Source organism: Canis aureus, chromosome 14, assembly GCF_053574225.1.
Source record: "Canis aureus isolate CA01 chromosome 14, VMU_Caureus_v.1.0, whole genome shotgun sequence".
Classification (NCBI taxonomy): Eukaryota; Metazoa; Chordata; class Mammalia; order Carnivora; family Canidae; genus Canis; species Canis aureus.
Window position 1 is genome coordinate 62,254,505 of NC_135624.1, and position 14,372 is coordinate 62,268,876.

A 14,372-nucleotide genomic window follows, 5' to 3' on the forward strand; every position below is an offset into this window, starting at 1 on the left:
CCCGCATAAAAAGCAAAGGAAAAAGCACACGATGGCTTAGTTTTACTTGCTGGATAATCTTGGGCAAAATATTTATCCTTTCTATTCCTTTGTGTCCACATCTATGTGGTTGAGAAATAAGCTCAGTCATGGTGAGTTTATGGAACATCAACTATATGGAATGTCAGACAAGCAGTGAAAAACATACTGAAGAAGTATAGGGATAAAAAAAAAAAACACTTATGTAATCTTTAGAAGTAATGTAGTATAATCATAAGAATAGATTTTGGCATTGGACAAACCTGGTTTGTAAATTCTGCCTTTGTCACTTTAGTAGATCTGCGACTTACATATGATGATAGCAGTTAATTTTATTCATTTTTTTTTGAAGATTTTTTATGTTTTTATTCACAAGAGAAACAGAGAGAGAGGCAGGACATAGGCAGAGGGAGTAGCAGGCTCCCTGCAGGGAGCCTGATGCGGGACTCAATCCTAGGACCCTGGGATCATGCCCTGAGCCAAAGGCAGATGCTCAACCGCTGAGTCACCCAGGTGCCCCTGATGATAGCAGTTTAAAGGGTTGTTCTGAGGTTAAAACAGTAGAGGCTATAGTACCAAAATTATAATTTCATTATCCAAAACAGTAAACCAATCATCCAAATTCTAATGCAATCCAAAGACCAATCCTAACTCAATCAGTTCCTTCCAGAACAATCTTCTGTCTTTGTTTAATTTCTCCTTGTAACAAGGCTATCAGCATCACAATCTACTCCTAAAAACATGTCAACCAGATAAGAAAGCAACTTACAAAAAAGAAGAGTATTTGCAATGCATGTGATCAAGTGTTAATGCCTTTTATATTAAAAAAAGACTCCTAAAAATCAATATAAAAGACGAACAAGTTAAATAGAAAAAATGAGTAAGTAACTAGCAATTCGTAAAAGAAAAACAAAGAATGGAGACAAAGATGTTAGTTTCATTTGTAATTAAAAACTGCAAGTTAAAATAAGAATATACTATTGTCTACCAATCAGCGTCAGGTATTAAAAAAGACTGATAATACTCAATGTCGCTGACAGTGAGGGTGTAATAGTGACTGGTGGTGAGTTTATAAATTGGTGCATTTTTGGAAGGCGATCTAATAGTACATTCAAAAATCCTTAAAAACTTAAATTGTCCTTAGCAATATCATTGAAAGTAATTTGACCTAAAAATATCACAGAGAAGTATAAATATTTATGTACATGAATGTTCATTAGAGCATTATTTTATAATAAAATGAAAAAATAGGGCAACTTGGGTGGCTCAGCGGTTTTGCGCTTGCCTTCAGCCCAGGGCATGATCCTGAGTCCCACATCCGGCTCCCTGCATAGGGCCTGCTTCTCCCTCTGCCTGTGTCTCTGCCCCGCCCCCCACCCTCTGTCTCTCATGAATAAATAAATAAAATCTTTAAAAAATAATAAATAAATAAATAAATAAATAAAATGAAAAAATAATCTAAATTTCTGTCACTTGTGGAATGGTTAGATAAATACGTAATTGCCATCTGTTTGTGTATTACACTACTACCAGAAATAGTGACTTTGAGGGCCATCTAAATATTGAAGAAATACTTGTAACTAAGTGTTAGACGGAATAAAAAGGATATAAACTGTATTTCTTATACTATTCCGATCCTGAGAATGAACCACTTCACCACATACACACGCACGCACACAACAAACACAATGTAATGTACATGAAGTCTAGATTTTTTTTCACTTTTTTTTGATTATCAGTATTGTCTAAAGTTTCTGCAATGAGGATTTATTTACAATTTATAGGTTAAGAACAGGGTTTCTTTTTCCTTCAAAAAAGTGATCATTTCATATACAAGTGATATTTTATTCTTTCTGTTTTAATTAATTCTATTTTTTCCAGATGTTTGCAATCAATCAATAGATAAATAAGTGTGATTATTTTATTTCTAAAAAGACCTTGGTGATGAAACAGTCCATCTTTATAGCCTGAATGCTGAAGTGTATATAAAGACAGAATTTAGGACACACAAACAATAAAAAGGCTTAATCAGGAATCAACAAATGCAAAAAAATTATATCAACAATACAGAAGGATGATTTGGTCCAGCTGGGTAAGCTTTCGTTTATTTTATTTTTTAAAGATTTTATGTATTTATTCATGAGAGACACCGAGACAGAGAAAGAGGCAGAGACACAGGCAGAGGGAGAAGCAGGCCCCAGGCAGGGAGCCAGACATGGGACTCGATCGTGGGTCTCCAGGGTCACGCCCCAGGCCGAAGGTGGCGCAAATAGCGGAGCCACCCGGGCTGCCCCAGGTTTTGTTTTGACTCAGGTTCAGGCAAATACACCACTCCTACTAAATTGAGCTGATGTCCCAAGTTCTATCCTTCACCTGTCCAGAAAAACAGACAGAAAAAAAGGTTTGGAATGGAAAGAGCAAGCCCAATTTATTCACAGTATCAAGCACTTGTTCAGTGAACTGTCTGATCATTTAAATTAATGCTGATTTTGAAGGAGGAGAGCAAGGGTCTCGTCTTCCAGAGTCAAAGAATGAATCTCACGGACAAAGGAGAGTAAAACGATAGGAGCTTAAGTTAAGGACACAGAAAAAGCTCCCAGGAGTGAGAGATCCCGACAGGGTTGCCCACGTGGGCCTCCACTGACAGTCTTATTTAGAACTGACCAGGGAGCTTGTGGTCTTCTCATTCTTTTTTTTTTTTTTTCTTTTTTAAGGTTTTATTTATTTATTCATGAGAGACACAGAAAGAAAAGCAGAGACACAGGCAGAGGGAGTAGCAGGCTCCATGCAGGGAGCCCGACGTGGGACCGATCCCAGGTCTCCAAGATCACACCCTGGGCTGAAGGCTGCACTAAACCGCTGAGCCACCTGGGGTTCCTGGCTCTTCTCATTCTTGTGCCGTCTTGGTTTGAGTCAGGACTGGTGAGAACATCTTTAATGGCTTCCTTTTGGGTTTGATTATTCTTGGTTGGTCACAGGCAACTGTCATATATATATTTTATGACACACACACAAAATATATATATATATATCTTCCCCATCATCCACACTTAGGACAGAGTGGTCTGGTTTGTTCCCTTATCTCTGGTTTCCTTACACCTCAGCATTTTGGGGATTTTGTTTTGTGAGCCTGATTCCATGGCCCCCCTTCCTATTTTTCCCTACCTAACCCAGCCTGTCCCTTACTCAATTTGAGTTAGAAATTGAGGTAAAGGGGATCCCTGGGGGCTCAGCGGTTTAGCACCTGCCTTCGGCCTAGGGCGTGATCCTGGGGTCCTGAGATCCAGTCCCGGGATCGAGTCCCACATCAGGCTCCCTGCATGGAGCCTGCTTCTCCCTCTGCCTGTGTCTCTGCCATTCTCTCTCTCTCTCTCTCTCTCTTGGTGTGTGTGTGTGTCTCTCATGAATAAACAAATAAAATCTTAAAAAAAAAAAAAAGGAATTGAGGTAAAGGGTGTAGGCATAACTTAAGGAAATGTGCAGGCAGGCCCTACACGAGCAGGATGTGCAAGCATTTCATTTCCTGGACCAAATAGTAAAATCATTAGTAAAATCAACAGATCTATGGTTTTTCTCAAATCTAATAGTCTATGATGTTATATGTTGTTTCATAATTAATGAATTTATGGATATGCAGGAAATTCCTGTCTTCTAATTCCATTCTGAAAAATATTTGATCAAAGTGAAAATAGAGACAAAATTGTTGATGACTAGTCATCCTATAAAGGCATAGCAAAACAGCTACCAGGTCGTAATTTTAGCTGTGGTCTTACAGGAAAAATTTCTTATTGTTACCCCAAAATACTGCATGATGTTCTTTGTGAGGGAAAAACCCCAAAGCAGGCAGCATGCAGCTAAGAGAAAATAACACTTACAAAACCCTTTATTTTAGTTCTCAAGTGCTGAGTCAACAGCCTTGTTGATAAAATCTTCAAATTTGGCCTCTTGGTCCCAGCATGACAGCATTCAAATATTTTAACAAAGTTCACATTAATAACTGTGGTCACCTGCATAATTTCTCTTGGAGTTTGCACACTAATCTTACCACTCTCTGAAGCAGTTGGGAAACTCTTGATGTATGTAGTTATTCTTTAAAAGCACCAAGAGAGTAATTATAATATAAGGATGGGTGGATGCATATAATTTGGAATTTTAACTCAGAGATCCCTATCTAGAAATTCCCTGGCGATGAAACTTTGTCAGAGAGACAAATGCTTGTACATATACAGGAGAGATTCAAATGCCCGGAGAAGAGAGGGTGTAGTCACCTCAGAAAGGAGCGGCCTGGTGCTTTGGTTGCAAAGCCCTGAGGCAGATGCTAAAGACTGGTGTTCCTCTTTGGCTTTCCTCTCTTTGTTTTTAGCCTTCTAAATGCTGTACATACATAGTAAAGCCTGAAAATTTGAAAGTCTCTGGAAATGAAATTGAAAAATTAATAGTTTATTGGGGGCTTGGGTGGCTCAGTCAATTACACATCTGGCTCTTGATTTCTGCTCAGGTCAGGATCTCAGGATGGTGGGATCAAGTCCCAAGTCCAGGCCTGTGTCCCACTCAGCAGGGAGTCTGCTGGTCCCTCTCCCTCTGCTCCCTGCCCCCTACTCACTTTCTCTCAAATAAATAAATAGGATCTTTTAAAAAAAAATGAACAGTTTCTCATTTTTAGGAAGCAAAGTATCTCATTTATGTAGAAAAGAGGTAATCATTTTTCAGCGGATTGGCAAATGCTTTCATTCTTACTTGGGAAAGACTTCTTAGATGCTGTTTGGTCTTTTCTATTATTTTATGTAAAATAGTCTATAGAAAGTGTGCTGTGAATTAGACATCTTTTCTCCTGCCATTGGGGCTAATGTCATTGACTCATTTCTAAGACAACACCATGAAACCCTCAGGTGAGGAGTCACTAGTTGTTATTACTAGGTTGAGCAAGTTTTAGAACTAATAATGATGCGGTTTGAAGCAGTGGTGGGGCTTGGGGCCAATGGCCAAGAAAGAATTCTCGAGACATCGTCAGTGCAAAAAAAGGTGGTTTTATTAAAGCACAAAGACAGGACTCATGGGCAGAAAGAACAGCATCATAAGTGTGAGGGGTGACTGCTTACAAATCTTGGAGTTGGGAAGTAAAAACAGGGAAGTTTCCAAAAGGACTTTCATATGTTAAAGAGGACTCAGGATCCTGGAGCGCTAGCTATTATCAAGCCAAGGTTGTGTTTCCCACTAGTAAAGCATTAAACTTAAGACATTTAGGAGTTTCCTGGAGAAACGTTATACTCTACCTGCCTCAAGTATCTATCATTGGACTGAATTTAATTTCATCTACATTTCTTTCTGCCTTTGTTTCCCACTGCAGTAACATGCAGAGGAAATTTCTAAAGTGTGAGTTAATCCTTTTCTTTGCTCTAAATGGGATCTAAACTGTGTAACTATTGTGAATGCAGTCTAAGAAAAGGAAGAGTGAAAAAAACTGGCTTTACACACGGAGTAGTAATCATTAAGCTGGATAGAATAGTCTCTTCTAGTCAGATGTAACTATATAAGACCCTAACAGGTAGAAAATTCATTTGACATGGAGTCATCTTTTGAATGATGAGTTTATGCTAAAGGATTCATCCAGACCAGGATCTATCCAGACTTCACCCTTTCAAAACTGATAAAGTCTGTAAAGTTCCTTAAATATGATTGAATACCTGTGTCTCCCCCTTGGTCTGCAAAGCCCAGCTCTTTGGAGGTTCCTCCCTGAAGATTATACTAGATTTTTCCTTCTCCTTGTTCCCAGAGTATATCATAGATTATTTTATTATAATCATAGCTAGTGCATACAGTGCTTACTATGTGCTAAGCATTATTTTAGGTTCTTTAGCTATATTAATTCATTTTAACTTCAAATTAACTTTATAAGTAAGGTTCTAATATTTTATTTTATTTTATTTTATTTATTCATGAGAGACACACACAGAGAGAGAGAGGCAGAGACACAGACAGAGGGAGAAACATGGGACTCGACCCCAGGTCTCCAGGATCACACCCTGGGCTGAAGGCGGCGCTAAACCGCCGAGCCACCCGGGCTGCCCTATAACTATCTTTACATGCTTAGGTCATTGTGATGTGATTTATAATAAGTGTATCTTTGTTCTTCCTGTTCCTGGCACAGAGATCCTAAAACTCTTGGAATTTCCTAAATGATGAGAGCCAAAAAGGTGTCTTCTATTATGTTAATGAAGTGACTTTTGGGAAGCCCTTAGGTCGCCTAAAGGTGGGGCTGGTTGTCCAGGGAACCAACCAACTGATGAGAGGTTTGGACCCTTCAGTCCTTCCTCCTGACTTTCACAAACTGCAGAGGAGCTGAAGATTAAGTCCAATCACCAATGGCTAGGAATTTAATGAGTTTAGAGAGCTTCCATATTGCTGAACCAGTATGCCTGGCTCCAAACTCCACAGGGAGAGAAGCTACTTTGTTTAGGACCTCGCCCTATGTATATCTTCTTCTGACTATTATCCTTAGTAATAAACCACTAGTCTGGTGGCTAAATTGGTTTCCTGAGTTTGGTGAGCAGCTCTAGCAGATAATCAAATCTAAAGAGAAGATCATGGGAATCTCTGATTTATAACCAGTCAGAAGCACAGGAAACAACATGGACTTGTGATTGGCATCTGAAGTGAAAGGCTATCTTGTGGGACTGAGCTCTTAACCTGTGGAATCTGATGCTATCTGAGTGGATAGTGTCAGAATTAAGTTGAATTATAGGACACCCAGCTGGTGTCAGAGAACTGCTCGGTGGTGTGTGGAAAAACCCACATATTAGAATTGAGTGGAATGTACTAGTCATCCTTAAGAACTGGGGCGTAAGGGTCGTAACTTACTCATCTTTATATTCCCACTGCTGAGTACACAGTGTAGGAGCTTAATAGTTGTTGTTGAAATGAATTACAGGGTGCTTCGGTGGCTCAGTGGGTGAGCCCCTGCCTTTGGCTCAGGTCGTGATCCAGTCCCCCTCGCCCGCCATCAGGCTCCCAGCAGGGAGCCTAACTATGTCTCTGCTCTCTCTGTGTGTCTCTCATGAATAAATAAATAAAATATTTTTTTAAAAAAAAGAAATGAAGGGCAGCCTGGGTGACTCAGCGGTTTAGCACCGCCTTGGGCCCAGGGCATGATCCTGGAGACCTGGGATCGAGTCTCGCATCGGGATCCCTGCATGGAGACTGCTTCTCCCTCTGCTTGTGTCTCTACCTCTCTCTGTTTCTCATGAATAAATAAATAAAATCTTAAAAAAAAAAAATTACAAACTCTTTAAGGACTAGAATCTTTATGCTTTTAACACTCACAGTATGCATCATACTTTGAATGTTCTGCATACTGGAAATGGTAAGTAAGTATAGATAAAGGAATAAATCTATCCCCTTTTGAAAAGGATAACTATTAAAGGGAAGAGTAGCAAGTGTTGCAAAATATAAAATATAAATGGGATTTATTTGTAAAAATGGGATCTCTTAAAGGTTAAAAAGTCAGCAAATCTGAATCCCCTTTTAAAATGTAATTATTTCTCCTTTACAAACTGCAATAATTCACTTCTCTTCAAACCAAATTTCTATCATCTTATGCACTGACTAAACTTTTTCCTTGGAAGGTCAAAAACATTAGTGTCTGAGATGAGCAATTTTGAGCTTTTTATTCTCCTTGGCACAGAGGCTATTTCTTGAGTAAGACAGTTACAGGTTAACACATAATTCCTATCCACTGGACTCTGAAACTTTCCCCTTTCCCTCCGTGAAATTTTTTCAAGTCACTTACATGACTCCCTGATTCCCTCTTACAGCCCGTTTCCAGATTTGGTAATCACTATCTAACACCAGTTTTTGTCTTCCCCTTATTTGTTTCTGGTTTTTATTGTTTTGAAGAGCTAACAATTCATTTTCATTTTTCTAGCAATTTCTTTGCTAGTGATCCTATTTATGCTCGGACTATGCTCTGCTATATTCCAGGGGACCTAAAAATTCCCTTTTATATGTTTCTTTCTTTTTCAACCTGTCAACAGATAAAATTCAGATGTATAATAATTATTAAGTATATATATTCAAATTTATTTAATGGGCTTACATAATTTCTTCCAAACCATATCTTTGATTATGAGTCATCTCAAAATGTTAGTGACCTGACAAAGTCACAGTCCATAGTTAGTCTGGCAGTTCCCTTCAATAGCTCTCTTAAAATTGTTGACTCAGGGAAGTCCCATGCTCAGTTTATCCATAGGACAATAGTGAAGGACCTTTAAGAAGCCAGGTCTGGGAAGTGACACAAATGGCTTCTGTCTATATCCCATTTACCATTTCATATAACTGCAATCTAGCTGATGTAACTTCAAGAGACACTTGGAACCATAGCACTACCATATGCCTCCAAAAAGGCAGTAAGATTAATGAGCATCTAGCCAGTCCTCCTTTCTGGCTGCTTATTATCCCTTTATTCATCCTCCCACACATAAAACACAGTCACTTCCATCACCAACCCAAAACCTTTAATCACTAACTGCATCAACTCAAAATCCAGGCTCTCCAGTTGCCATGTAGTCCTTTCCATCTGATCAAGATGTGAAGCCCCAGGCTCTGGAGACCTAAGAACTAGAAAGACAAGGAAGTGATCCTCACCCAAGCAGATATCTAATTACAAAGATGGAGTAGGGATAAGATAACCACAATTAACACTTCCATTTAGAAGAATAGGAAACACAGCAGTCACTGGTTCTAACCAATTTTGAAATCCCACTGGGCAGACACTGCCCCTGGGCAGGGGAAAACCTTGATTAGGCTCAATTATCTTTTCTGGGGAGAACTTCATTAACCAGTGTCCTCAATCTCTGGAAGGCTCTTCCTTGTCCATTATTTTCCTTGACTAAATCTGGTGTGGGTATTGTATAGATTGAAGGGGATGTATAGATTGAAAAGCCTACCTACTCCTGCATGGTTGGGGTTCTGCAAGTTGTTTTAAATCCCAGTATCACAGATGGTTTTTTTATTGTACTTTCTTAGTTTCATTGGTAGAATCATTTCTTCAAAAATTTAGTGGTTTAAGATCTGTGTCCAATTAATTCCAAATGCCAGTAGCCACACCAATAGTCTTTTTCTAGACATGATTCTGCAGTCTGATTTGTGTTGTGGCTTCACCCTATGATTTCCTTTTTACTTAATGGCAGCTACCTTGAAATCTATCTTAAGCAAATTAAGGTCATACTCATAATCTGATCCTTTCCATGAGTATCTTTATCCAATCATCGGGTTGTACTTAACTTTCTTCATTCTTAGCTTTTAGTAAATCTATCTCTGATTGTTTAGGGTTTAGACATTAGGACTCTTAAGCTTGCAAGGCCCTAAATTTCTATTCTCTCTCTCTCTCTCTCTCTCAATTCTTTTTTTAACAATACTTTGCCAAATGAGCAAATAGTCCTAAAAAAAAACACTGCTAACATTTGGTTTTCCAAACTCTTTTCTGTAGCGTTTACAAGATCAATTGGTACATGGTCTGCATTGTAAAGAAAAGCAGGTAACAAATATACTGAAAATACTGCCACCATATAACGCAGCTATCCATTAACTATTACTTCACTCTCCAGAGCCAATAGCTGACCTAATGCCACATATTTTAGGTTTTTGTTATGGCAGTACCTCACTTCTGTTACCAATTACTGTGCTAAAAGGAGTAAAGATCACTAGCAGCTTTAACAATAAACCTTCAAATCAGAGGAGCATAATACAACAAAAGTTTGTCTCCAGTTCATAATGTGGCGCAAGGAGCTTTTTCAGGCGACTCTACTCCAAATGAAGACTCAGTTTTGGATTCCTTCCTTCGTCACACTCTTCCATCACATTTTTAACCTTGAACAGAAAGGTAATGTGAGATAATAGAAAATACATATATTGGACTCTGCCCCCAGTTCCTGGCAAAGAGCTCCTAGAACCCTTGTAATTTCCTAAGTGGTAAGAATACCAGGAGCAACTCTTATTCTAATATTGGTCTTTGACCCCATCTCTGACAAAGGGCTCCTAAAACCCAAATAAATTCCTAAGTGATTCCTTCACTAGGAATATTTTTTGTTCTAATGAGGCAACTCTGGATGGATTCCTACATGGCTTCTGGATGGTGGCTGATCACGGGGAAGACCAACCCATGATTATTAGAAGCTTAGAATTTTCAGTTCCAGCCCCTCTCGCATCCCCTTGCCATCTTTAGAGAGGGGAGGGCCTGGAAATGGAGTTAATAATTGGTCTTGCCCATGTGAGGAAGCCTCCATAAAATCCTAATAGTGTAGGGTTCAGAAAGCTTCCAGGCTGGCAAAAACTACATGGGGGAATGATATACTCCAACTCTATGGGGACAGAAATTCCTGTGCTCAGACATCCTCACCCCTCACCCTATGTATCTCTTTATCTGACTTTTTTTTTTCTATACCCTTTATCATATCCTTTAATAAACTGGTAAACATAAGGAAGTGTATCTCTGAGTTCTGTGAACCACACTAGCAAATTAATCAAACCCAAGGAAAGGGGTGTTGGGACCTCTGATCTATAGTCAGTTGGCCAGAAGCACAGGTAGTAACCTGGGCTTGCAACCTGTATCTGAAGGGGCGTGTGGGGTGGGAGGGGCAGTCTTATGGGCCTGAGCCCTTAGCCTGTGGGATCTGACACAGTCTCCATATAGATAGAGTCAGAACTGAGTTAAATTGTAAGACACTTAACTGGTGTTGCAGAGAATTTGCTTGGTATTGGGAACTCCACACATTTGGTGACCAGAGTGTCAGAAGTGAATCATTCTATGTGAATAATAAAGGACACTCATAAAAAAGAAACATACGATAGGGAAGAAATGGGGTTTTCCTTATATACCGGGGGAAAAAAATCCTTTGGAGAGTATATATAAGATTGAGGAGACATTTTTAGTGGCTAGCACTGGAAGTGGCAAACAGCACCTTAACTCATTGTCTATAAACCAGTCACTTGGCCCCATGCTAATGACAAAAGAAGCTGTGAAATGTAAGTTTCCTGTGTGCTTAGTAAAATGAAAAAGTATTGTTCAGTATATAGGCAATCCATCTTTGCCACAGTATGATAGTGAGAAAAAGCCCCAGATTTAGAGCAGTTTGTATTTGCATCCTGACTCTTAGTTCTTACTAAATGTCTGATCTCAGCCAAGTTAATTAATGTCTCTTAATTTTTGTTTCCTAATATGTAAACACTATTCATAAAACCTAGCTTTACAAAAAAAAAAAAAAGCGCTTTATTGAAAGGATTTTATGTAATTAAGAGAATTGCCAAAAAAAAAAAAAAAAAAAAAAAGAGAAGAGAATTGCCAGGAAAGGAAGAGAACCACATTCTGAAATGGGGAGTGTACAGAGGATACTAGGCAACAGACCACCACTGAGACCATGGACCTGGGGCCATGAGGGTACTGTTGTTGCCATTGGTGATCCTTGGATGCCACTACTTGCACAGCCACCCACCCCTGGCACTGGACACCATATACCACACCCGTTCTTTTTCCACCCGAGCCATGGAACAGGTGTTGCTTATGTACTGCTGCCACTATCGGGGTAGATTCTTCACCACTCCTGCTCTCTTGTATCACTAGCTCCCCGTGCTAAGTCAAGCAGATGCAGCTAATTAGTTGAGTCCAGATCATGTTCCTGTGCCCTAGCTGGAAAGGAAGATGGTATAAGTATACATGGGCTGTAGGGCTTCTGTCAAAGAATTCCACAAATACAAAAAGGGAATTTGTGCTCAAGGCAAAGAGAACAACAAAAGATAAATATTTACTTCAGATACTTGTTGGTCTATATCTAGCAATTTCTGGGTTCAAGGGGTAAAAGTAAATGAAATAGTTCCTACCTCTAAAAAGCTGTATATGAAAGTATTTTATGAATTGGAAAGCTCTCAGAAATTGAAGATCCTGATATTACCGCAATAATTTTAATATCCAGACTATACTAATAGATTCTAGAGATATTTTTATAGACTTACATTAACGCATCCATCTAATTTCAACATTACCTTAATCTATTCAAACATTATATGTTTGAATATATGCCTCAAAATTTTACTTCATATGTACAATATTATTTTTAACCAATAGCTTTTGATGAAGATTAGTTGATAGCAACTCCAAAGTTAAAAAATACAGTATATGTGAATGAGTTCTATGATTTCCGTTTAATCACTGAAGCTGTAGTTCCTGATAGAGCAGAAGACTTGCCTTTGTTTATATGGAATCATGTCAAACCACTTAGGAGAAAAAAAAGCAGGCAAAATAAAAATGTTGTCTTCTACTGTAAATAGAGACTTTGGAATTTCACGTGTTTCATTAAAGAATTTCTTACTTTTTCTACATTATGATATAAAAGAACTGTGGATCTCTGAAGAGTACTTCTTCCGCAGAGAACAAAGGAAATGTCCCTCTCCCGGAGCTAAATTAGTAATTAACATTCAGTGAGTTGAATGTGCTTCTAAAAGAAAGCACTGCAGGGCAGTCTGGGTGGCTCAGTGGTTTAGCGCCGCCTTCAGCCCAAGGCCTGATCCTGGAGACCCAGGATTGAGTCCCACGTCGGGCTCCCTGCATGGAGCCTGCTTCTCTCTCTGCCTCTCTCTCTGTGTCTCTCATGAATAAATAAATAAAATCTTAAAAAAAAAAAAAAATACCGCAGGTCATTTACTTTGTTTATTGTGGCAATGGACTTGGGAGTTTGTGACAGAGCCTGACCCAGAAGGACAGATCGAAATGGGAGGTAGCACCAAGTCTCACAAGTCCTACTTCTTCGGGAAACAAATCATAAGGAACAGGTGATAACAATCAGCATCCAGCAGGCAAACACAAGGCAAAATAAGCAAAAGCTTGTAGTTCCAACATGATCAGGTCTGAAAGGCTTAGTTGGTTCATCTGTCTTGGGATTTCAAAATAACCATTTCTGCAAATGTAAAATCATTTCAAAATGCAATATGTATAAAAATGCCCATGAAATAACCAGAAAGAATAAATATAATTATGCTGAAAATAGAGAAGCAGCAGCAGAATCACCCTTTACAGAGCAACTACAAACCACTTTACAATAACGTTTCATTCAGTAGGTAATATTTCTGAATCTATTCCTTCTCAATCCACCTAGTCAAAGAAATAACTAACCTAACCTTGTTCACTAGCTAGAAGATGAAACAGATGACAACAGAATTGTAATCTCACTGAATGATATAATAAGCTTTTTCTTTCTCAAATAGTGATGTCTACATTTCTTCATCCCCCACAACAAGCTCACTCTTTTTAAAAACTTTTTGAAGCACTTTAATCAGTGACTAAAGACATTCTTTAGAGTCCCCTAGGTGCCAATTTAGCATTTTTACCCATGATGAACAGTCACTACACCATCGGTTAAGGAGCAATTGGTGATATTAAAACACACTTAATATAGTTAAATATTCTATATGGGAGCATAATATCCTCTTAATTTTTACATTCAACAGTTAAGAAAATATTATTCCAACCATTTCCTCTAATAGACTATGCTGCATATTCAAGTGCCTTCTATTTCTTTTGTGTTTGTTCAAAGGAAACAATACAATAAAGATATAGAACACAGAGTAAGTGCAATACAAATAATTTTGGCAGGCACAGAGCTCCAAAGATAATCCTCTTTCAAGGTCATTAATGATGATTAAAGAAAGATAAAATAATAGCTTCAAATGAAATGCTTCCTAGTGACAGCATATTAAAATCTTTTTTTTAGCATATTAAAATCTATTAATGCAATATTTAGTTTCACTTAAACCAACAAGATAATTGCAAAGGCAATTCCACTTGAAAAAAACCCCACTATATTTGGCATGGTAAAACATGAGGATTTTAATGAATATGGTATATCATTTCTTTTTTTTCTACATTTATGTTTACTAATATAAATAGATGCATCAATTAACATCAATTTTATAGCTTATCCTGTTACTATCACTTGCTGAACTAAAAAGTAGAATTAAAATATAGCTACTATGATATTATCTTCTTCTAACCCTAGACAGTATTTAAGAGCAGGGGATCATCAGAGGCCTAAAAATTAAATATGCTCATCCTCAGCACTGATTTTCATATTCTTTCTCAAAATACCCTAGTCTTCATATCCCAGGTTCCACTGTGTATTATTATTTTTAGACTATTAAATTCACAGAATGGAATTATTTTTTTTAAGATTTTTTTAATTTATTTATTTATTTATTTATTTATAAGTTACAGAGAGAGAGAGAGAGAGAGAGAGAGAGGCAGAGACACAGGCAGAGGGAGAAGCAGGTTCCACGCAAGGAGCCCAATGTGGGACTCCATCCCAGGGGCC

The 14,372-nt window shown here is 38.3% G+C and overlaps 1 protein-coding gene across 1 annotated transcript in view; it reads right to left on the reverse strand.

Annotated features, from left to right (window-relative positions):
* Positions 1–5,025: 5,025 nt before the first annotated feature.
* LOC144283036 (uncharacterized) overlaps positions 5,026–14,372 on the reverse strand; it is a 32,271-nt gene continuing 22,924 nt past the window's right edge. Inside the window, exon 5 of the mRNA XM_077846665.1 lies at positions 5,026–9,882. Coding sequence (XP_077702791.1) covers positions 9,817–9,882 — 66 coding nt within the window. The 3' untranslated portion in view covers positions 5,026–9,816. The remainder of the gene's footprint in view (positions 9,883–14,372) is intronic.